The sequence below is a fragment of the Carassius carassius genome, chromosome 10, assembly GCF_963082965.1.
Source record: "Carassius carassius chromosome 10, fCarCar2.1, whole genome shotgun sequence".
Lineage (NCBI taxonomy): Eukaryota > Metazoa > Chordata > Actinopteri > Cypriniformes > Cyprinidae > Carassius > Carassius carassius.
The window spans coordinates 19,114,917-19,140,325 of NC_081764.1; the positions used below are offsets into that span (position 1 = coordinate 19,114,917).

The 25,409-nt window shown below is 39.2% G+C and overlaps 1 protein-coding gene across 1 annotated transcript; it reads left to right on the top strand.

Moving 5' to 3' along the window:
• Nucleotides 1–10: 10 nt before the first annotated feature.
• On the top strand, nt 11–3,626 carry LOC132151930 (protein transport protein Sec16B-like). Its single transcript, XM_059560484.1, has 3 exons — nt 11–95; nt 3,003–3,091; nt 3,241–3,626. The coding sequence occupies exons 1-3, from the start codon at nt 38–40 to the stop codon at nt 3,424–3,426; spliced, it is 333 nt and encodes a 110-aa protein (XP_059416467.1). The 5' UTR covers nt 11–37; the 3' UTR covers nt 3,427–3,626.
• Nucleotides 3,627–25,409: the final 21,783 nt, after the last annotated feature.

A 25,409-nucleotide genomic window follows, 5' to 3' on the forward strand; every position in this document is an offset into this window, starting at 1 on the left:
AATTCCGCACGTCGTGGCAACTTTGAAAATTCCAAATATGGAAGTGAGTTCAAAAAGCCCAGGTCGCCTGTTAAACCTCTGTATGCAAAATTACCGTAAGTCCCACTTTTATTTATTTCACATTTGCGGTAATTTTATGTTTAAAATAACTTATTTTTTATGTTTTATAATGCGTATTTTTTTATACACCAATGGATGGCTTCAGACAGTTATGCATTTAGAGTATAAATAGCCTAATAAAAAGACAATGTCCAGCTGTTGCATAGGTATGACAACAGCTGTTTAGAATGGCCAAGACAAAGGGGTTCATTAAATATAAGATGTATTTTGACCCGTTTTAGAGGTAGGTTCATGGTTCAGCTCTGCTCGTGTTGTGGTCTAAAATGATGTGGCAAGTGCACTTTGAAACTATGACAGAACACAACAAATGGTCAACAGCGCTTGTGTACATGGAAAACATCTCAAATAGAAACCCGTGAGTTATTTGAATGTATTTTGAAATGTGTCTTTAATGATATTGTCTTTAATATATATATAATAACATTAAACCTACAGGAAGTTTCGTTTCTATGTATTCCATTTTGGGGTACATAACAGTTTTTAGGACCTGCTGCTTTATATTAATTAATTAACTGAGATTTAAATTAATCGTTTGATAAAGCACTAATTTTGTAGATAGCCTACATGTTTTGTTTGTATACTTGTATTTAAAAATAGTTGCATGTAATTACATCTGTAATACATTTCTGTAATTGCACACAGTTGACCCTACAGTAACTTAAACCTAAACATTTCCGCTATTGATTTTCCCTTAAAAAACACCTAAAAAGCGGGCCTGTTTCTTTAAATCCCATACTGATGTCTTTATGTATATCAAAATTTACCAGTACTGACAAACTGAAAACAAAGGTTGTTTTCGATTTACTGATCTCTTCCTGATAAATAGACTCTGTATCTATTCTAACTGATAACTTTTGACTTACAGCAGACAAAATCCTCCCCTGTTCTCACTAACAACTGACTATATGCCAGGTTATCATCAGACTTCACTCCAAGTAAATCAGCAGAAATGCAGGAAAAAATGTCCTGTGGACATGTAAATGTCCTTAAAACTTTAAAATTTATCAATAAGAAATAATAATAATAATAATATTATATATATATATATATATATATATATATAAATATATATATATATATATAAGCATGATATATATAACGAGAAACAAAATAGCATAAAATATTAAGACATTTTGTTTTATGAGAATATATCTGAATTACTGTTTGTTTAATTTCCTTAAAGTTGGCTAATCAGTTTAATAGCATAAACCACAATATACTTTGATTTTAAGGTCATTTCATAGAATAAAAATAATACTAAGGTAAGTGTACAGTAAGATGAAATCTACAATAAGAAAAAAAACATTCTGTGAAATATGAAGATGCAAGAAAAATGAACGTCTTAATAATTATTTATACCTGTAAATGTCAAAATATTAAAAGTATTATTATTATTTTTTTTACCCAAAATAAAGACAAAAATGCTGATTAAGACACCTTTTTAAGTATTATTTTAAATTTACGATACCCTTCAAAAGTCTAATGTTGGTAAGATTTTTTTTTTTTTAAATAAATGAAATTATATTGTAGTATTTTAGTTTTCAAGGATAAAAACATATTTTTTTTCAAATAAATGCAGTTTTTTTGCTCTTTCTATTCAAAGGACCCTGAACAGAATCACAGTTTCAAGTTATTAATTATTAAATTAAGCAGCGTTAAAAATCTTCAAAAATAAATTGCTTTTTATTGTTTTTGATCAAATAAATGCAGCCCTGGTGAGCATAAGAGACTAAGTCTATACTGACCGCAATCTTGTGAACAGTATTTAATATTAATATTTTGGAAGATCCAGCACCTTGTTGTTAGTATTTGTTAATGAAGAAGCACAGTCTAAAATCCCAGATCTAACTGCTAATATCTGTTCAGGCAGGTCAGGTCCAGGCTCGCCTTCAGCTACTGGCCCTTCAGAGAAGACTATGGGTATTATGATTATCATGGTTATCACAGATCACAATACAGCTCCCCATACTGTACATTATATTCAATCACATGCCCTCAGTTTTTAATTCAGTCCAGCCTTTGCCTCTGAGGGTGTTCAAGTGGATCTCCACAGTCTGGAGGAATTAGAGACAACAGGGCATTTAAGGCATGATATGAAGTATTATGGTGGATTAAATATGTCCTTCAATGTTTCTCTGTGACACATGAACAGCAGGATATGAGAGACTTTCCTGGACCACTGGCTAGGTATCATATTCCAAAATATCTCTCTCTTACAACAAGACATTAATCAGGTCTGAAATCTCTCTCTCTCTCTCTCTCTCTCTCTCTCTCTCTCTCTCTCTCTCTCTCTCTCTCTCTCTCTCTCTCTCTCTCTATATATATATATATATAGGAATGGACCGTAATCCCATGAAACAAATAACAATTCAATTAAAAATATAAATATCGATTTGAAATGTATTATAGATATAGAAACCAAGTCTGTAATTGATGAAAAACAGTAAATGTCTTATCACTGTTGAACTTATGAATGTTGAACAGTTGTGCTGCATAAAGATTTTGTGGAAAGAGAGGGACAAAATTATTTAGGATTTTAATTAAAAGTTCAAAATAACCAAATTTGTCTGTTAAACATGATTATTTAAAAAAATAAGTTGAAATAATGTGGCTTTGACAGAAGCATAAACCTTGTATTAAGAATATCATAGCCCACAGAAGGTCTGTCTATATATAAGATATATTGTTGAAAATCTTTACTTCCAGAACCCAACTGTTGCACTCAGTATGGAGAATAGTTAAAAGTAATCAGATTTTGTAGGCTGAAACCCCACCTACTTAACTAGATTGCTGATTTTCTCCTTTTTTTCTTTCTTTCCGTGAAGAGAGGATTTGTCTTTAGGTGAATGCCATTAACATTTTTTTTTACCTCCAAATGTCAGAGAAATGTCTGAAGGATGAGAAATTAGAAGATGCCACTTCTGCTGCCCTCTTGTGGCATCTATTAGTATTGCTGTGCAGACAGATTGGAGTAAGTCCTACACTCATCTCATTGCATTACAGTATTTTTATGTTATCGTTACTAAGCCACTGAATAATAAATCTGAAGACCATTCTGTTCAGCTTTGCTTGTGCGCCCCTTTTACACTGTTGATGTGAGTATGTGTTGGTGTTATGTAGAATATCATGGGTTCAGATGTTGCAGAACTGCTGATGAGGGACTGCAGTTCTTTGGGTGCGTGCGGTGAGCCAACAGATGGAGAAATCCTCATTTATCTGAGTGAAACACCCACATCAGAAAAAGAGACCTTCAACATTACTGACCTGATAGGATATCCACCAACTGACAAAGAGGCTGCAGAGTAAAACCCTCAGAAATTCACAAAACTATTGCTGTCTGGCAGAAAGAAGGTTTATTGAAGTGTATTTTCTACATTGTGTCTCTTAAACGAAAATTTTTTGACTGGTAAAGACCCTGTAAAACTGTTTGACCAATGCAGTTCTGTCTTTGTTGTTATATACTGAAAATGGACATTGGGGCAGGACATGATGAAGGACTTTCTTTTTTCTTTCTTTGTTTCTTACTTTCTTCTTCTTCTGTTTCTTCTTTTTTTGTGTAATATAATCCATTGTGTATACACTATATATATGTGCAATACCGTTAAAAAGTTTGGGGTGGGTAAGATTTTGAAATAAGTTTTTTATTTATTTATATTTTAACGTTTTTTGAACAATTTTCTTTTTGAAAGAAGTCTCTTATGCTTACCATGACTGCAGTTTTTTTAATTCAAAATAGATCAATTGCAAAACCACAACTATTACTACAATTTAAAATAACTGTTTTCTATTTTGATATTTTATATAATGTAATTTATTTTTCTGAATGACAAAGCAGTCTTCATTGTCACATGATCCATGAGAAATCATTCTGATATACTGTTGTGATGCTCAAGAAGTCTATATTTCTCAAAAAAAAAAAAAAAGAAAACTTGCTGACCTAAAACTTTTGAATGTATATATATATATATATATATATATATATATATATATATATATATATATATATATATATATATATTTGCTAAAAGCTTTTAGTTATTTATTAATATGGTTTATTTTTCTTTTTAAACAGTGTTCAGTGCCTTGCCTCATTTGTAACAATCTTTTGAGATCTCAGTTGTCTGATCTTTTCTCCCCACTTCTTCCCTCCTTGCTAGAGTCAGCCATGGAAAATGGTCTTTGGGGTTATGCTTTATTTCTGTCCAGCAAATTGGACAGCAGATCCTACAACATGGTGCTGAGCAGGTTTGTAGCACAGCAAAAGATGATTGACACAACAGACAGAGGGACATCAACCCGTGCATTTCAGCATTAACCACTCCCCATCAATAACTGCTACAGTCAGACATGTTTTCAAATAGCACAGATCCCTGAGTCATCTGCTCATGTCATGGTATCATGTCAAATCCATTAGGCTTTGATTGGTTTATGTAAGCATTTCCATTGCAGTTACACATTTTACTCTCAGTAAACACTCTGGTATGAGGTCAGATCAAATATACAGTGAGTGAAGACAGTTGCAGAGACATAGATAGGTCAAGCTTATATTTATACATCCTGGCAGTTGCCAGTTCCAAGGATATCTGATATCTGTTTTATTATTAGCACTGGCATACCTTGATAAATGTCTCATGGAGAAGACACCTTTACATAAATTGGTAGTAATCCCAATAGTGAAATAGTAAGTCCAGAAAACAGTACGGTAATTGAGTTGTATTTATACATGCTCATGAGGACACGGGTGAAAGGATCTGGTTTCCTTTCTGAGTGGGACTTGCCTGGAAGATTGCATGCACATCCCAGTTATGTTTTAGCTGGATAGATTTCATGGAAATGTCTTTCATGCTCTTTTTGGGCTGTGTTTTAAGAAGTTAACAATTTTGTTTGTTGATATTTACATTATGATTCACATGGTCTCATCACATCACATCATGCACCTACAGCGCTTCTGCAAGTGGAGAAAAACATAGGCTAATAAAGCTAGGCTATATATATATATATATACTGAACGAAATTATAAATGCTATACTTTTGTTTTTGTCCCCATTTTTCATTAGCTGAACTCAAAGATCTAAGACTTTTTCTATGTACACAAAAGGCCTTTTTCTACAGTGGCCGAGAGAGATCAAAGCGCTGCAATTTATTATTCAAGTTGTAATGATTTGCAGCGCGTTTCGTTATATGCATGTGTCATGATGATTTGCAGCGTGTTTCATTATATGCATGTGTTGTGAAGGATTTGCAGCGCGTTTCGTTATATGCATGTGTTGCTGTGATTTGCAACACTTGTGTTGTCAAACTGATGAAGATGTTTTCTTCATTTGCTGGTGTTTTTTCAATTTTCATGTGTTTTCTTAAGTTGCAGCATGTTGAGCTCTCTCGGCCACCGTATATTTCTCTCAAATATTGTTCACAAATCTGTCTAAATCTGTGTTAGTGGGTGTTATGATCAGGACCAGGGTTATAATTGAGGGTCGTCTTAAGAACACTGAAATGCTCTCAGTTTTAGCTGATCACCTCTCACACCTCACAGACTTTGAGAAGATTGACATTTTGGATGTTGTTCCAAAACAAACTCATGTTATCGAGTAGATTACAAACAAAACAGAAAAATAAGAGAAAAACTATCTACAATAGGACAAAAACAAATGCAGGAAGATCAACAACAAGCATGGATGCCAGAACTCAAGTCTCTCTTCTCTCCATGGAGTGCCTCCGATTTTAAAGGGTGTCTCTCTGCGCCCACTTTTTAACGATCACACCTTGGCACATGAAAACATATTGCCAAGCAGCCAAACATTAATAGAGGAAACAGAGCCACCACAGGTAGTGGAGGGACGTAACGCACGTCCTGATTTTGCTGAGTTAGATGTGTTCCAGGGTCAACATATTTTGTTGACCCTGGAACAACATTTTACTCCAAAAATGTATTCTTAACCATATCCCTACACCTAAACCTAACCTTAACCATGAGTAATCCCTAAAATCATAGGAAATGATAGATGAATGACACTGATGTACAAGCACCAAACAGTGATTTTAAGCATAAACTTCACAAAATCTATAAGCTGGTTCTTCAAATCTGATTGGTTAATCACAATGTTGTTCCAGGGACAACAAAGATGTCGCCCAGGAACATGTCTCACTTGGTAAAATCAGGTTCTGCGGGACGTAACAGTGAGCACTTCTCCTTTGCCGAGACAATCCATCTACCTCACAGGTGTGGCATATTAAGATGCTGATTAGACAGCATGATTATTGCACAGGTGTGCCCTAAGCTGGCCACAATAAAAGGCCACTCTTAATTTTTTAGTGTATTGGGGGGTCCGGTGGGGTCTGAAAACCAGTCAGTATCTGGTGTGACCACAATTTGCCTCACGCAGTGCAACACATCTCCTTCGCAAAGAGTTGATCAGGTTGTTGATTGTGGCCTGTGGAATGGCTGTGCAAAGTTGCTGGATATTGGCAGGAACTGGAACACACTGCCGTATACGCCGACCCAGAGCATCCCAAACATGCTCAATGGATGACATGAACGGTGAGTATGCTGGCCATGAAAGAACTGGGATGTTTTCAGCTTCCAGGGTTTGTGCTTACATGTGGTCTGTGGTTGTGAGGCCGGTTGGATGCCAAATTCTCTGAAACACCTTTGGAGATGGCTAATGGTAAAGAAATGAACATTCAATTCACAGGCAACAGGTCTGGTGGACATCCCTGCAGTCAGCATGCCAATTGCACGCTCCCTCAAAACTTGCGACATCTGTGGCATTGTGCTGTATGATAAAACTGCACATTTTAGAGTGGCCTTTTATTGTGGCCAGCCTAAGGCACACCTGTGTAATAATCATGCTGTCTAATCAGCATATCTTGATATGCCACACATATGAGGTGGATGGATTGTCTCGGCAAAGAAGTGCTCACTAACACAGATTTAGACAGATTTGTGAACAATATTTGAGAGAAATAGGCTTTTTGTGTACTTTGAGTTTGTCTTTGAGTTAAGCTCATGAAAAATGGGGGTAAAAACAAAAGTGTTGTGTTAATAATTTTGTTCAGTGTAGTTTGTAAATAATGCAAGAGGACATTAACAAACAGTAAAAAAATAATTCAGTTAAAGTCAGTTATTTGATGATTCAGTGATGTCATTAAGCTCTCTTTCTATAGTATCTGTGCAATCAAGCCGACAATATTGCCAGAAATTAAGCGTCCACAACTAAGCCAGCCAAAGGCAGTAATGGCAAGGAACCAAAACCCTATCTGTGATAGAAATGAAGAAAAAAAAATTCAGAAGACTTGACTGGTTTCCATGGTCTTGTCCCGATAGCTGTCTAGTTGACATGGTTTCAGCTGGCATTCAGGGCTGTAGAGGTCGTCTCTAGGTGCTGATCCACCTTCTGGTCTGCCGGCTGGAACTGGGTGGCTACGGTGACCTCAGAATAAGAATTAAACAGACTAATATTAGTGTAGATGCCATTCTTCTAATAATGTAACAATTACCTTGGGTGTTCTGGGAAGTGTTCCCAATTCCAGTTGACCTAATTAATACAGCCTAACAATCCTTTAAAGGATTTGAATAATAGAAATGTGATAGTGTGTTATGTGTATGCCAGGTTAACAAAATGGGTCTTTAATCTAGTTTTGAACTGCCAGAGTGTGTTTGCCTGTCAAACAATAGGTAGATTGTTCCAGAGTGTTGGTGCTAAATATGAAAAGGATCTGCCACCCACAGTTGATTTTGATATTCTAGTTATAATCAAATAACTCAAAGAGTTTTGAGATTGCAGCGGATGTGAAGGACTACAGTATATTGTGATTTTAGCTCGCTGAAGTACTGAGGAGGCCATTCAGGGCTTTACAAGTAATTAGCAAGTTAAAAAAATGTATACAATGTTCAATAAGGAGCCAGTACAGAGTTGACAGAACCGTGCTAATGTGGTCATAGTTCCTGGTTCTAGTAAGAACTCTAGTTGCTGCATTTTGTACCAGCTGGCATTTGTTTATTAAGTGCGCAGAGCAACCACCCAATAAAGCAGTACAATAATCTAACCTTGAGGTCATGAATGCATGAATTAACTTTTCTGCATTTGACATAGAGAGCATAGGTCATAGTTAGATATATTTTTAAGATGGATAAATGCTGTTTTACAAACGCTAGGAACATGACTGTCAAAGGAAAGGTTGCTATCAAATAGCACACATAGGTTCCTAGCTGATGACGAAGAATTGACAGAGCAGCCATCAAGTGTTAGACAGTGTTCTAGATTATTACATGCAGAGGTTTTCGATTAATGCATCTGGTTTTAAGGAATTTAGCAACATTAAATTACAAGTCATCCAGTTTTTTATATCAACTATGCATTCCTTTAGTTTTGCAAATTGGTATGTTTCGTCAGGCTGCAAAGAAATATAGAGCTAAGATATCAAAGCTAAAACCATGTTTCCTGATGATATCTCCCAAGGGTAGCATGTAAAGCATGAAAGGCAGTAGTCCTAGTACTGAGCTTTGTGGTGCTCCATACTGTACTTGAGATCGATATGATACCTCTTCAATCAATCATGACAATGCAATTACACTAATGCCAACATAATTTTGTTGTCTACTACTAATGCAGTGCTAAGATCCAGTAGCACTGATAGAGAAATACAATCACATTCGGCTGATAAGAGCAGGTAATTTGTAACTCTGATGTGAGCAGTCTCTGTATGATATGGTTTAAATCCTGACTGGAAATTCTCACAGTTACCATTTCTCTAAGGAACATAGCTGAGAGGATATTGCCTTTTTCTAATATTTTTGACAGAAGTTGTGTGTGTGTTTTTTTTTTAAATGAAAGCCTTAATAACAGACAGTTGAAAGGATTTGGGGGCATATCCTAATGGCATTTATGAATTACTAATATTCAGAAGAGGATCTATGTGTGATGAGTGGGGCGGGGCCAAGATCCATGGGAACAGAGCGATGCCGGTGGAGTAAATGCTAATGCGTGACACCTGAGCCACTCACCATTCTAGAGTCCCACGGAGGAGCTCTGGAAGGATAAACAGAGGAGTTTTGACAGTGAAGGACAAGAGGGTACAAGTGAGCGACAGACAGACCAGACTGTGAATGGACAGGAGATGGCAGAAGGGAGTAGATGATCAGTAAGTGAGATGGAAGAAAATCAGATGGGAAGGACAGGATGAAACAAGGTGTGATGGGATTCCTACTAACAAATCAATGGAGAAGATTAAGGAAAACCTTAAGGGAGGGAAAATAACAGAGGCTAGGTGCCTTAAAACAACTCATAATGGTGCAAGAACTGATAGTTTGTCAATTGTGATGAAATTTGACAAAGAAAATCTGCCTTCCAAAGTGGGTTTGATATATGAGCTACGAGGTAATACCTTATATCCCTCTGCCACTTTGATGCTTTAAATGTCACAGGTACATCCAACTCTCAGTCACAATCAGGGGGTGATGTATTCAGATGGTAGTAAATATTTTGCAATTAAATGCAAAAAGTCTTGTTGCCAACAGTTTAGAGTTCAAACTATTTATATAAAATATACAGGATAAGTCCAATATAATTTGTATTCAAGAAACATGGCTCAAACCGCAGTGGGATTTTAGAATTCAAGGGTATACAACAATTAGAAAATGGAAATGGGGGTGGAGTGCACTGAACCCTGGTATAAATATAAGAAAAGCAGCAACAAATGAGAACTTAGATGTGCCTTTTAGTTTGTTTAAATTAAAGAAGGCAATTCATTCGTCCTCAGGTAATGAGGACATTTGCTATATTATGTTGGCACACTTGGACGACTATGCTAGTACTAAAGCTATTCAATAGAATTTGGGACACAGAAATAATCCTGGTAGAATGGAAAAAGTCTATTATAGTTCCTATATTGAAACCTGGGAAGGATGTGTCAGACCCCACAAACTATAGACCTATAGCACTAACTTCACAACTAGGGGAAAATTAAGGAATGAATGGAAACAAAGAATAACATATAACTTTTTTTTAAAAACTAAACTATTTGTTTCCTTATCTGTAAAGGGAAAAATACTATGGATCCGTTATTTATCTTGGAATTAAGAATAAGGAAAGCACAAATAATGGTAGCAGTATTTTTCAAAATAGAAAAACCCTATGACGTTATGGAAAGAAGGGCTGCTTATTAAGTTACGAAATTAGATGTAGAAGGCAGGCAATAATAATGGGTGGGGGATTTTCTTTTTGACAGGACTATAAAAGTGAAGGTTTACTTACTGTACATTTAGAAGTTTATCATGTGGAAAACGGAATCCCAAAGGGCAGTGTTTGCAGCCCTGTGTTTTTTAATGGCATGATAAATTATATATTTGAGGAAATTGATATAGGTGTAAGCAAATCTCTATTTGCTGATGATGGGGCCCTGTGGATTAGGGGAGGCAATTTGAGATTCATAGAGAATAAAAAGCAAGATGCAATTACTAATGTAGAGCAGTGGGCAAATAAATAGGCTTTTAAACTATCAATAACAAAAACAGTTATTTATTTATTTTATTTTTTAGAAGAGAAAAGGAAATATCACTTAAATTGTATGGCCAAACACTTGAGCAAGTCAAAGTTGATTCCTTTTGGCGTCACTTTGACAGCGAATAACTTTACATCTGAGGCATTTAAAGACTCCATTTGTCCATTCATTATTTCTAAAGAAACACGAAAATGTATAAAAGGCCCCATTACCTTGTATCTTTGTTCGTTATGGCAGGGGCGCTGCACAAGATCCCGGGCCCTGTGCATAGGCAGTCCTAATGCCCCCCTTGAAAATATATATTCCAGACTTTTCAAGGGCCCTCTCTTCCTTTGGGGCCCTGGTAATCAGTACTGGTTTTACCCCCAGTCCGACGCCCCTGCGTTATGGTCCCGTATAAGCAGTTTTTGTAAAAAACAGGCTAACGATTGCGTCATAACCTGCGACTCTCTGTCGCACAGTAGAGAAATTACCATATGGACAGGAGAAACTCGCAGGCAATCTTTTACTGTCTATGTGGCAATCGGGGGGACGTGGAGGCATGACGTCAAGGGAGTAGCCCATAGAGAGTCCATACAAGCAACGGGACAGAATTATTCAAAAACGTCTGCAAGATTCGGTGGGTGATTCAGATTTCTCTTGGCACAGCGATTAAAAGACTTACAGGTTGCTCAAGGTAATAAAAGCATGAATGACTTTCTCCAGGTCATTAAAAGTTAAAAATCAGTCTTGAGATGATCCGTAACTGATAAAAACTGTTCTTGACAACTGTATTAATTTGCTTAGTTAAGCAAATTTCAGAGGCCAGAATGACACCAAGGTTCCTGACCTGGGAGGAGACTGAGGGGAAATGCTTGCCAAGCTCATTTATGAGACCACTTCTCAACTTATCGGGGCCAAAGACGAATTACCTCCATTTTATTTTCATTTAATCGAAGAAAGCTATTGGACAGCCATTTTTTGATGTCCCCAAGACAGGCCAATAAGGGTTCAATTGTCCCGCCAGCTTTCAATGGTATGTACAACTGTGTATCATCAACTTATAGATGAAATGAAACATTATGTCTCCTAATAATGTCTCCCAAAGGTCGCATATATAAATTAAAAAGAAGTGGCCCTAAAATGGATCCTTGGGGCACTCCACAGATAATAGGAGCAATAGATTAAGAAAACTTACCTAACTCAACAGAAAAAGACCGGTTTCTAAGATATGAATTTAAATCACTGCAAAGCGAGTGATTTACCCCCAATACCAAACAAATTTTCTAACCGGCAGAGAAGAATATCATGATCAACTGTATCAAAAGCAGCTGTAAGATCAGGGTACTAGCATTAAGAACATGTTCATGGGGATTGTCTAACATCCCCAATATCAGCAGTACAAGTAGAAACAGGAGAGATGAGAGATATTAAAAGCAGAGAATGAAGGGTTGTGTAACCTGAAAATCAGCTCAACAGTTTGCTATTCCGATACCGCCAACCCCGCAACGGAATCAGTGTTACATGTGCTATTGGAATGTAGGAAATATGAGGAAAGGGAAATGTTTCAAATGCTAAAGAAAGACATTATAAATCTTAATGTTCAAAAGCTTTTAGAAGTAAGTACTTGGAATGTGGTCAAGCATCTCATGATTTACCTAAAAAAAAATTAGGATTGATGGAATATTAATTTCTAAGTTCCCTTGTTTGTCATATACTGCTCCACACTCCAGTCTGGTATGTGGCAGTAATGCTCCTTTAAAACTGGTTTTCAGCCACCTATCAAATCAAAAGAAGAAGACAAAACCGATGCTGCGTCCCAAAGTGCCTACTTATACCACGGCCTTAAAGTATGTACTTTTTTGGTAAAGAAAACCTTTTTGAGTGTGTAGTAGAAGAATAGTCTATAACGGAGGCTCTGTAGCACAGTGTCACAGTGTCTGGGTTGTGTTCCCTGGGTTTCCACTAGGTGTCCTCAGTTCCCACGGTGTTTATCATATTATCACTTCCTGTCTCCTTATTTGGTCACCTTCCTCCTTGTTTAGTTAATTGATTGTTCCCCACCTGTCTCCTGTTTCCCCATTATCCTTTTGTGTATTTATACCTGGTCTGTCTGAGTCCTTGTCACGGAGTCCTTGTTGTATGTCTAATATTTGATACAATCCATAGTCTTGCCTTTGCTGTGTGTCCTGTTCTGTTTTCTTGTTGTTTTGGATATTCTGGTTTTGACCCTGCCTGGACTGTTTACCCCTTTGGATTTGCCCTTCAATAAACCTCGTACCAGCATTTGGATCTCTCCCTTGTTTCTTGTATCACCGTACGTGACAGAAGGACTCCGTCACCTTGAGATCCAGCGGTATGTCAATTAACGCTTCTTCCCCAGCCACCAAGCGGGAGAGGAGCAATCGGATTGAGGGAACCCGCCTGGTCGTGTTTCGCGGGACCAGGGGAGGTCGCCGAGGAGGAGGTGGGCGAGAGGAAGCTCAGCATCGCTCTCCACCATGGCCCCCCTTCGACTCGGGGCTCACGTGGGAGGGACCAGAGCCGCCGTTTCACCAGGGCAAAAGAAAGAAGCCAGTGACACTGCCTATGATGGCCGCAGGTCCAGCACCACAGCACAAGATGGCCGCCAACCCAGCGCCGCTGCGGTGCATGACCACCAACCCCGCACCACGAGGCAAGATGGAAGCCAGCTTCACCCCACAGTGCAAGATGGCTGCCAGCTCAGCACCAACGCCCAGGATGGCCGCTGACACCCTTCTCGATTACTTCGAGATGCTATCAAGGATCCTAGATGTTCCCAAGACGGTTCACGTCATGGCTGCTGAGCTAGAGCCACAGCACAAATTGGTCGCCAGCCCAGAGCCACAGCACAAGATGGCTGCCAGCCCAGAGCCACAGCACAAGATGGCTGCCAGCCCAGAGCCACAGCACAAGATGGCTGCCAGCCTAGAGCCACAGCACAAGATGGCCGCCAGCCCAGCGCCACAGCACAAGATGGCCGCCAGCCCAGCGCCACAGCACAAGATGGCTGCCAGCCCAGCGCCACAGCACAAGATGGCTGCCAGCTTAGAGCCACAGTACAAGATGGCCGACTCAACGCCTGAGTCTCCAGACAAGGTGCCACCGACTCGCCATCATAGAGGGCGGAGGAGGAGGAGACAGGCAGACATTCCAGAGCGGGCCGCTGCCGTCCAGGTGGACGTTCCAGAGCGGGCCGCTGCCGTCCAGGTGGACGTTCCCGAGGCGGTGCCCGATGCCGTTCCGGAGGCCGAGGCGGTGCCCGATGCCGTTCCGGAGGCCGAGGCGGTGCCCGATGCCGAGGCAGTGCCCAAGGCCGCTCCCGATGCGGTGCCCGAGGCCGCTCCCGATGCGGTGCCCGAGACCGCTCCCGAGGGCGTTACTGAGGCAGTGCCCGAGGCCGTTCCAGAGGCGGTGCCCGAAGCCGAGGCGTCTCACATCTCCACAGGCAGTCCAAAGCCGAGTCAGGTCCCAGTGGACCCACCAGAGTCGAGTCAGGTCCCAGTGGACCCACCAGAGTCGAGTCAGGTCCCAGTGGACCCACCAGAGTCGAGTCAGGTCCCAGTGGACCCACCAGAGTCGAGTCAGGTCCCAGTGGACCCACCAGAGTCGAGTCAGGTCCCAGTGGACCCACCAGAGTCGAGTCAGGTCCCAGTGGACCCACCAGAGTCGAGTCAGGTCCCAGTGGACCCTCCAGAGTCGACTCAGGTCCCAGTGGACCCTCCAGAGTCGACTCAGGTCCCAGTGGACCCTCCAGAGTCGACTCAGGTCCCAGTGGACCCTCCAGAGTCGAGTCAGGTCCCAGTGGACCCTCCAGATTCGAGTCAGGTCCCAGTGGACCCTCCAGAGTCGAGTCAGGTGTTTGTGGACCCTCCAGAGTCAGGGCCAGTCACCGGGGACCTTCCAGAGACAAGGCAGGTCACCGTTGAACTTTCAGAGTCAAGTCAAGTCACTGGGTGGTCTGCTGCTCGGCCCTGTTGGACTCCGGCATCGACCACAGGGGGGTGGTCATCTGCTCCGCCCTGGGGGACTCCGGCATCGACCACGAGGACGTGGTGGTCTTCTGCTCCGCCCTGGGGGGCTCTCGCTCTGATTACACGGTTGTGGTGGTCTTCCGCTCCGCCCTGGAGGACTCTGGCTTTGATTACACGGTTGTGGTGGTCTTCCGCTCCGCCCTGGGGGGCTTCATGTTGTTGTTTTTGTTTTATGTGTTCACTTCTGTCCCTGTTCCCCTCTGTTAGTCTGGCCCTCCATCCCTCCCCCTGAACCTCCTCCGGTCCTCCTCCCTCCTGGTCTTCCTGTTTTGTGTTTACTTTCTGGTTCCTGTCCCCCATGTTTTTCTTTTCTGGCCCTCCGTCCCTCCCCCTGAGCCTCCACCTGTCTGCCTCCCTCCTGGTCTCTGTTTTGTGTCTGTCTTGGAGCGTCTGGAAGCCGCTCCGTAGAGGGGGGGTACTGTCACAGTGTCTGGGTTGTGTTCCCTGAGTTTCCACTAGGTGTCCTCAGTTCCCACGGTGTTTATCATATTATCACTTCCTGTCTCCTTATTTGGTCACCTTCCTCCTTGTTTAGTTAATTGATTGTTCCCCACCTGTCTCCTGTTTCCCCATTATCCTTTTGTGTATTTATACCTGGTCTGTCTGAGTCCCTGTCACGGAGTCCTTGTTGTATGTCTAATATTTGATACAATCCATAGTCTTGCCTTTGCTGTGTGTCCTGTTCTGTTTTCTTGTTGTTTTGGATATTCTGGTTTTGACCCTGCCTGGACTGTTTACCCCTTTGGATTTGCCCTTCAATAAACCTCGTACCAGCATTTGGATCTCTCCCTTGTTTCTTGTATCACCGTACGTGACACACAGTTACACACATCCTGTCACTGTAAACTGGCCTGTCAATTATCTTGTCACAGTTTCATTTAATTTAAATTTTCATTTTTTTAATGCTTTTTATTCGTGTTTGTAGTTCTCAACCAAATATTTCTTCAAAGCAAAATGGATTGTTGGTAATATTAGCCATTAGAGTGTACATGGATCCACACTTCAAAAATAAACCTGAAATAGTAGACCATCCGGGGAATTTTTGCATACATTTTTCAACATACTATGCTTTGGGACACACTAATTCTAATCTCACATACTATTTAGGATGGATAGTACAAACATTGGGATGCGAGGCAAGACGGGGGATCATAGTCCCGAATCAATTCTGGACAAATTTTTTTTTCTCGATTGTTTATTTGTCTTGATTGGTTTTTATGGTTTATTTTGTCCTACAAGCAAAATCCAGATTCATACTTTATTCCAGTTGGTGGCTTTAATGCACTAATCAGTTGAAGTAAAGGACAAGAGAGGACCAGGCCTGGATTTTATGTTGTTGTCATATAAAATTTTATGTGGCAGTCATCAGTTAGGGGCTGGCGCTTTTACTTTCATTTTGTGTTTGTTCAGTTGTTCAAGTTTTATGTTTAAATGTTTGCTGGTTCCCATTTCCTTCTTCCCAATCTACGAACTTTGTTACATGGGTGGCAACACCCGGGAGCAAGGAGGGACACATTGTCAGAGAGCCCTCGCCGCTGAGGGGGATTGCGGTGCTGAGAAGATCAGGCAGCATAAAGGAGCATAGATCGCTGGTGGCTACCTAAGGCATGGTGCTGGAGCGATTGTTCAACAGGTGGGATGGAGGGGTTGCTGCTGTGCTCCTGGGTCTGGGGGGCTGGCTGCAATATGACAGAGATTGGAGGAGTCTGTGCTGTTTTTGCTAGGAGGCCGGAGCCTGGTGCCATCCACAATGATTGGAGATGAGCAGGGAACGGGGGACTCGCTGCGGGCTGCCCTCAACCAGAGAAGCCATTGCCGTCCACCAGGAGGTGGAGGACCGTTGGGCCATCCACCAGAGATGTCCAGTACCATCGCATGGCACCGCAAGTGAGAGCCTCTCAGCTGGTTGAGGACCAAGTGGCAGTGTGCCCGGGACCTGGATCGAGAATTCCTCTCTCCAACCTCTCATCACTGTCTCTCCTCATCCTCATCACCTTTTCTCGTGCCTGGTCTATCTTTACCCCCAGGTGCTGTGACTGCCGTGATCAGCTCCCTCCGCCACCCGTAGAGGGGGGAGTAGAGTGCAGTGTTGAGTATAGTATTTTCATTTTGTGTTCGTTCATTTTGTTTATTAAAGTTTTATATTAAAATTTTCACCGGTTCCCTCCTCCTTCTTCCCGGTCTACAAACATTGTTACACTATGACTTTTGGAACCATCTCTTTTAGTAGCTTAGATGGAATAGGGTCTAACATACATGTTGTTGGTTTAGATGATTTGATAAGTTTATACAATTCTTAATCTCCTATAGCAGAGAATGGGTGGAATTGTTCTTTAGGGGATCTATAATTCACTGTATATTGCGATACTGTAGCTGTCGGCTTCATGGTTAGAATTTTATCTCTAATATTATCTATCTTGGAAGTAAATAAGTTCGTAGTCATTACTGCTGTGTTTTTGGGAAATTTCTGCACCTGTTGATGCTTTATTTATTTATTTATTTTTTGTTAATTCAGTGTTTAGAGCTTTTCTATAAGTAGAAGTACTTTACCTCCATGCAATACAAAATACCTTTAGTTTCGTTTTCTTCCAGCTGCGCTCAATTTTCTGGGACTCTCTCTTTAAGGTGCAAGTGTGCTCATTATACCATGTTATCGGAGTGTTTTCCTTAATCTTCTTTAAGCATAAAGGAGCAACCATATCTGAAGTGCTCGAAAAGAGAGAGTAGTCCATAGTTTCTGTTACAACATCAAGTTTTTCTGAGCTATTGGATTTGCTGAGGAATTTAGACAAATTAGGAAGATTATTTACAAAGCAGGCTTTTGTTGTAGAAGTGATGATTCTACTATATTTGTAATAAGGAGTTGAGTTTGCAGCTTTAGCTCTAGGGAGTATACACAAGACTAGATAAGAGATCATCACTGCTGCAGAGTTTCAAAGTCATTAACATCAACTCCATGTGACAGTATTAAATCTAAAGTATAAATACGACACTGAGTGGGCTTTGACACGTGTTGTCTGACCCCAATAGAGTTTAGAATGTCTATAAATGCTGATCCCAATGGTCTAATATCAAATGATTCTCAAAGTAGATCTTGACTTTATGTTCCATCTCATCCTTCAAGCATATGCTGTATGCTTCCCAGATCTGCAACCTCACTTCTCAATGTCCCTTTGGCTGGTATACAAACAAATCAGAATGCCTTGTGCTTCAAGCAAAGGTGAGGATTCAGCATGGACACTAAGATATCTAAATGGCTGAGTTCCTGAATAAAAATTGCTCTTCCATTTAATTCTTTTATTGCAGCGTTCTGTTTTCCAAGTTCTGTCACAACTTTTTGCTGTACAGAACTCTTTGAGTACTGCCAGAGGCTTGAAAATGTTTTAATGTGCCGGTAACAGGTTGTTTGCTTGATTTCTGGAATTCTTTGTATAATTTGATTTAGTACCAGTCTAAATAGGCTGAAGAATAGGCTGCTTTTGTTGTGACCTTTCCCCGTATTCCACTGTCAGTAACAAGTTTATTTTCTTAGGAGGGGAGATACTGGAGAGAAACATATCAGTCACCAGTTGGGGAGACTGCCTGGACTCTGGGGGGCTGGGGGATCTGCCCCCCCCTAAAGAAGGCTTGATCCCCCCGATTGACATCAAAAGTAGATGTAGTGGGGGGTGGGGTGCGGACAGAAAGACGGCCATGCCAATGTGTAATATGGAGATTTACTTGTAAATAATATGCATAATATGGATATTTACTTGTAAATATTAATATGCATTTCTATAGCCCTGGCTGATTTTAAAATATCATTTTGGTAATCATATTGACATTAACTGAGTGGTTGAAGAATATGCTACAGCTTATTAAAAGACGTGCTTGGACAGAGGGAGAACACCTTAAATGCATGTGTAGATTCAGTCGAGTGATAAAGTTTACCCTCTTTAAATGAATGCTGTTGAACTGAATTTACGGAGCAAACTATATGCTAAAATAATCATTAACAGCAAAGCAGCAGTTCTGTCAAATGCACGTGAAAGATTCACGTGTTACTAGACGAATCGAGTGAATCAATGATTCAGTGAACCATTCATAAAGACAGTCACTTGCTTCATTTATAAATGAATCAGCCATTTGAACAAATCAATTGAATAAATGATTAAATGACTCACTGACTTAAAGGGGTCATATGTTGCTTTTTTAAATTTAAATTTATTTTGTATATTTTTGGTAACAGAATATTATTATGTGCTTTATTGTTCAAAAAACACATTATTTAACAGTAGCAAAGTCAGATTTACCCAGTTTCACAAAACGGTCGTCCATAAAATGCGTTGCTGTTCTGTTGTAACTTGTAAGTAATCTTAAAGATTCCTAAATGAATCTACTTTCAAATAAAGTGTTTTTGCTTTCGTCTAGAAACACAACATCTTCCTGACATGGCCGTTTTAACACTAACTACTGTTACTCAAACCACAACTTCTTTCTTTGCATGAGCATTTGGGTGGCATTACGCAAATATTTCCACATAGTGACAGGGCATGTGAGGGCGTGTTTGAACAAGCCATTTTAGGAGGGCATGGCAGTCTTAACTTTGATAAATAATATCTCTTTGGGTTTGAGACTTAAGTCTTTGCAACTTCGGGGATCTTATCTATGCACAATCAGCTTGTAACACTACAAAGAGAATGGAAAACTTAATCGCATCATATGACTCCTTTAAGACAGGTGTTTGCAACCATCTACTAGAGCTTTTAGTTGATATACCTATAGATTATAGTTTTAATATATATAATTACTAAATACTAAAATATTTCTAAAGCTACTTTTAATTCAGCTACTTTTCTGTGTTGTCTATGCAGTATTTTTATTTCCAAATGAGCACAATGATAACTATATTCTTCACTAATAACTTTTTCTTTAATCGCCACATGATGTGCATGTTAATTAATCTCATTAATTTGGGAATAATTTAATTAATTTGTAGGGCTACAATAAGTAAATCACTAGATACAAATTTTTTAATGTTTTTTTTTAGGTGTTATCGCACCATGCTTGGACTCAATTGGAGAGTCACGTGTTCAGGTTAAAACATTTGTCAGATTTTTTTAGATGTTTTCCTGTGAGCCACTAGATGGCAATAAAAGACTGTCAGTGTTGCCCGTAATTTTAGAACATTGTTAATGTGCAGGAGAAAAGTGTTAACAGTTTGTCAGTGTGCAGTAAAAAGTTTGTTTTCTCTCTTGGCTTCTCTGTTGATTTTACAGAAGGCTTCCAGACAGATGCTGTTAACCACTTTAGCACTGAAAATGAACACTCAAACCCATCTCAATCCATGATACTGCACACTGATGCCAGGTTTCAGGAGTCTTACTCTACAGTGAGCCACTCTTACTCTTTTGAAGAACAGGCTCCTGAAACCATGGCCCCAGTGCCGCTGTACCTGACCCAGCAGCCACTGACTCTGCTCCCAGTCTTCCCGATGGAAAAGTCTGGGCATTCACAAGTTTTAATGGACCATCTTGATAGCAGCAGTAAAAAGGATAACGTTCACACTGCTGCTTCCATTTCACCTCCAAGAAACTACAATAATACAGATTAAGATGACTATGGATGACACAATCAGTTTTACTCAATTTATGTATTGCTCTTTAATGATTTCTTTAAAACAATGTATATGTACTGTACACTGCCGTTAAAACTTTTATTCAGCAACAACATTAAATGATCAGTAAAGACTTATATCCACAAAAGCTCTCCACAAAAATTAATCAACAGCCATTTTCAAACCTGATAATAATATAATAATAAATAATAATAATAGTTCATTACATTTATATAGCGCTTTTCTAGGCACTCAAAGCGCTTTACATAGTCTGGGGGTATCTCCTCATCCACCACCAGTGTGCAGCATCCACCTGGATGATGCGACGGCAGCCATAGTGCGCCAGAACACCCACCAAGCACCAGCTTACTGGTGGAGAGGAGACAGAGTGATGAAGCCAATCAGCAGATATGGGGATTGTTAGGAGGCCATGATGGTCAGAGGCCAATGGGCAAATTTAGCCAGGATGCCAAGGTCACACCTCTACTCTTTTCGAAAGACATCCTGGGATTTTTAATGACCACAGAGTGTCAGGACCTCGGTTTAACGTTTCATCCGAAGGACGGTGCTTGTTGACAGTATAGTGTCCCCATCACTACACTGGGGCGCTAGGACCCACACAGACCACAGGGTGAGCACCCCCTGCTAGCCTCACTAGCACCTCTTCCAGCAGCAACCTAGTTTTCTCAGGAGGTCTCCCATCCAGGTACTGACCAGGCTCAGCTCTGCTTAGCTTCAGTGGGAAACCGGTCTTGGGCTCCGGGGTGATATGGCATGCTGGCCAAATCGGCCGGCCGATATAGAATGTTGGTAACACTTTACAATATGGTTAATTTTCTTAAAAGATTTTGTAGTTAATTGTATTAGTTAACATGAACTAAGCATGGACAATACTTCTATAGCATTTATTGATCTTAGTTAATGTTAATTTAAACATTTACTAATACATCATTAAAATCAGAAGTTGTATTTGTTAACGTTAGTTAATGCACTGTGAACTAACATGAACAAAAAATTAATAACTGTATTTTCAATAACTAACATTAACAAAGATTAATAAATACAGTATGCATTATTCATTGTCCATGTTAGTTAATACATTAACCAATGATAACAAATGAGCTTTGCCATCACAGGAATAATTAACAATTTAAATAAAATATATTGAAATAGAAAACATTTACTTTAAATTGTAATAATATAATACAATATTACTGTTTTTATTGCATATTTGATCAAAGTAATGCAGCCTTGATGATCATAAAATACTTCTTTCAAAAACATGATTAAATCTTACCTACCCCAAACTTTTAAACAGTATATTACATCAAATATTTACATGATTCCCTCTATACTTATATATATATATATAATTTTTTTTTTTTGTATTGTTTAGTTTCTGAACAGACCTCAACGTCTGGATGGTTCAGTTGCTGGTTCAAGTCTAAGCCTAAAGAAGACCCAAAGGAACAAATCCCAGAACCCAAACCCATCACTAGCGTATATGCTGTTACATTTCATATAAAGTGATCATAAAATAATTGTCTAAGGAAGTTTGTGGTAGATCTAAGTTCTGATTTAGATCTAAACAAATTTAAATCAGGACATCTCGTAAACTTTTGTTCTTCCTTGTTGTATAAAATAACTGTATTCACTGATCATTTTTTGGAAAAGAGGAAAAACTGTCAATTAATTATAAAAACTATCAATTTGACACATTTGAACTGCCATATTCTGTAGTCAGTATTTCAATAATTAAAATGAGTTGGAGAATTGAACTATTTAAGTAAATTTTGTCCTTGTTACAAGGACAAAAAAATTAAAGCTGATAAATCTCCTTACAAAGTGGTAAATGTATTTATTCTTTTCAAACAAAACAATAAAAGCACATTGTTCTTGCAGAAATTCATTTTGGGAGCACTGTATACTGACAGTATTTATTAGGGACATTTTTTTGCCAAGTCAGCAGTTGTTTTTCATGTCCTCGGGTCGAAGCGACCCCAATCCCAATAATGAGATATTTAGCCCCTAAAATGCGAATTTTACCAAGGCCATATTTTATCGCCCGGAATGAAACGCGATTGGGCTAGATTTGAGAAGCAACCCTGATCTGAACGCACGTGCTGGATATATACTACTAATCACAGGAGCGCCTTTACTGACAAGATGCACATGAAAATTGCATTCCATTTTTTTGCACAGCCCTAGTCCATACACTAAAATTCTGGTCAAACGTCTGATTGTGCTTCTACTGTCAAAAACACACAAGGTTACATATAAACACGGTTAATTATGTATAAAGTGAAAGTAAACAGGCAAGAGAGAAATGGGTGCGTGCATCTCTTAAAGGGACAGTACTAAACATACAGTACTGCAGCTTGTCATTAAAGGGATAGTTCACCCAAAAATTTTAATTCTGTAATTATTTACTCAGTCATGTTGTACCGAACATGTATTAATTTGTATTTATTTTTTGTGCTGAACACAAAATAATATATTTTGAAGAATGTGGGTAACAAACAGTTGCTGGTCCCCACTGACATTGATAGTAGGAAATAAAAAATATGAAGTCACTGGGGACCAGCAACTGTTTAGTTTCCCACATTCTTCAAAACAACTTATTATGTTCAACAGAAGAAGAAACTCGTTCAGGTTTAAAACAACTTGAGAGTGAGTAAATGATGGCACAATTTAAATTTTTGTCTGAACTATTCCTTTAATTTTAATAAAAATTACAGTAAAAGCACAAAGAGAAAAATAACTCACTGCTCTTGACTGAAGAACATTAATACAGTTGCAAAAGTTCAGCAGTAATAAAATAACTTGACATTTTCAACAACTTCATATCTTTTTGCACCAAATAGTATTGATAACAGTATCGATAAGTATCGTTATCGGTAAAATGTAAACGATACACATCCCTATCTATACGTCTGCCTCATCACTGACTCGGAGCTCTAAGACTGTTATGGTGCTTTTCCATTACCAGTACCAGCTCAACTCGACTTGACTCGCCTCAGCTCGGCCTGCTTTCGGCTTTTCCATTTTCATTGCAGATAGTACCTCCACAATAGTACCTGGTAGTAATCACAACGCCGCAGGAAACTGCCGTGACGTAATCTTCTATGCAACACACAAACAGGACAATGGAGAAAATCGAGTGTATGCTGTTTTTGATCCTCGGGATGTGACTGTTTCTCACAGCAAGAAGACAAACGTTGTTTCAGGAGAGGCTGAGGGCAGCAAAACTATTTAAAAACGGCGCGGTTATTCAGGAAACTCCGTCTGGCGCTTGCAATGATGATGCAGTGAATAGTGCCGATTCTCTCTGACCAATCAGCAGTCTGCCGTGTTTTCACGTCACGTTTTAGTATCGCTTAGAACCTCGCCGGAGGTGATACGAAAAAAAGTATCTGGAAGCAGGTACAGGTACAACTTTTACACAGTGGAAAACCAAACAAAGGCTGGTACTGTGTAGTGGAAAAGCGCCGTTAGACTTAATGAGAATGAGCTGACAGACTCAAATCTTTTCTGAATCACTGTGCTTGTTATCCTGTTTGACGGCTGTCAATTTAACATTCAACCCTGATGCAGTTGTGGTCATAAATCCCTTGCAGAATTAGTAAAGAGGGATAATAAAATGTAGTTATTTTGTCTTGTGGACTGTATAAAGTTCTGTTATGTGAAATATATTAGTTGGGGGATTGCTAAAAATGCATTTTTTTTTAATTAAAAATATTGTTAATTATTAAAAGTAAAGCATTTTTTCCACTTTATTCACTTGATACATAAACTAGTCATTAAAGTTCAATCCATTTTTCTCAGTGTTCAAATAAGATAAGAAATAAGAAAGTTTAAATTTGTTGTTCAAAAGGTATTTTATCTTTATTATAAATTAAACTTGAACAATAGTTTGGGTACAATGGGTCAGAATCAAGGGTCCTTGTCACAGGTAGAAATCCTGATAATTGCATATATGTGACCCTGGACCACAAAAATACTGTCATAAGTGGCAGGGGTATATTTGTAGCAGTAGCCAACAATACATTTTATGGGTCAAAATTATCGATGCTGAAAATCTTTAGGACATTAAGTAAAGATCATGTTCAGTGAAGATATTTAATACATTTCCTACTGTAAATATATCAAAACTTAGTTTTGATTAGTAATATGCATTGCTTAGGACTTAATTTGTCAACTTTAAAGGTGATTTTCTCAATAATTAATTTTTTTTTTCACCCCCAAAATTTCAGATAGTTGTATCTCGGCCTAATATTGTCCTATCCTAATAAACCACACATCAATAGGAAGCTTATTCATTCACATTTCAATGATGCATAAATCTTAATTTTTGTAACAAGAAATTGACCCTTATGACTTGTTTTGTGGTCCAGGGTCACATTACAGTATCATAGCTGTCATGCAAATATTCAGGTTTATTGTTTTGTTCATAGGATTCCTAATTAAGGTTCCTGATTGAGGAGTTATCACCCGCCGAGGAACTCAGGGATGGACTTTCAGCCTGGTGACTAGTTTTCACATAACCAAGGGATTCCTCGGACACACCCCTGCAGTTCCCCTAGAGGAGGTCAGAGGAGCGTCTGTATCTTTACATACAGTAACATCTGTGGTTACAGAAATACACTGAGGACATAGAGGTCTTTAAATAATCTGTTAAGTGTTTGGTGCCCAGTCGTCTTTGACTGAGGACACTGAACAGCTGAGGCACAGCTCCCCATGCTGACTCTAGGGATTTGTGTCATTCCCTGTGGGGCCAGGGACATGATGGAAATGAGAGCTGAGCAAAGGTGCTGTGACCTATGGAAACATGAACTTAGAATGTCTCTACAGCTGGTAGTGTCAGTAAATTGTATAACATTTAACACTTCCGTCCCTCATCCCACCTCCCCACATGCAAAGTTATTTTAATAATTTAAGTGGGTTTTGACAAATCAAATGTTTAAGACATGGAGCCGGACAGAAGTGAAGAAGTAGGAAATGTATTTTTGTACAGGTAGTACACCACTGCCTTGGTTTATTCCAGAGGGATAGATATTAATGATTTATTCAATACCTCTATCAAAAATGTATACAATTGTTTTAAAAATGTAAAAATCAATTGTGTATGACAATGTATTTAATTAACAAGTAAAAAACAA

What these genes read in the sequence shown, in the direction of transcription:
- LOC132151930 (XM_059560484.1), top strand. Translation starts at nt 38, where the DNA reads ATGGAAGTGAGTTCAAAAAGCCCAGGTCGCCTGTTAAACCTCTGTATG. An exon ending in CCTCTGTATGCAAAATTACC is followed by an intron (nt 96 to 3,002) that starts GTAAGTCCCACT and finishes TCCAAATGTCAG; the next exon opens with AGAAATGTCTGAAGGATGAG. An exon ending in TGCTGTGCAGACAGATTGGA is followed by an intron (nt 3,092 to 3,240) that starts GTAAGTCCTACA and finishes GGTGTTATGTAG; the next exon opens with AATATCATGGGTTCAGATGT.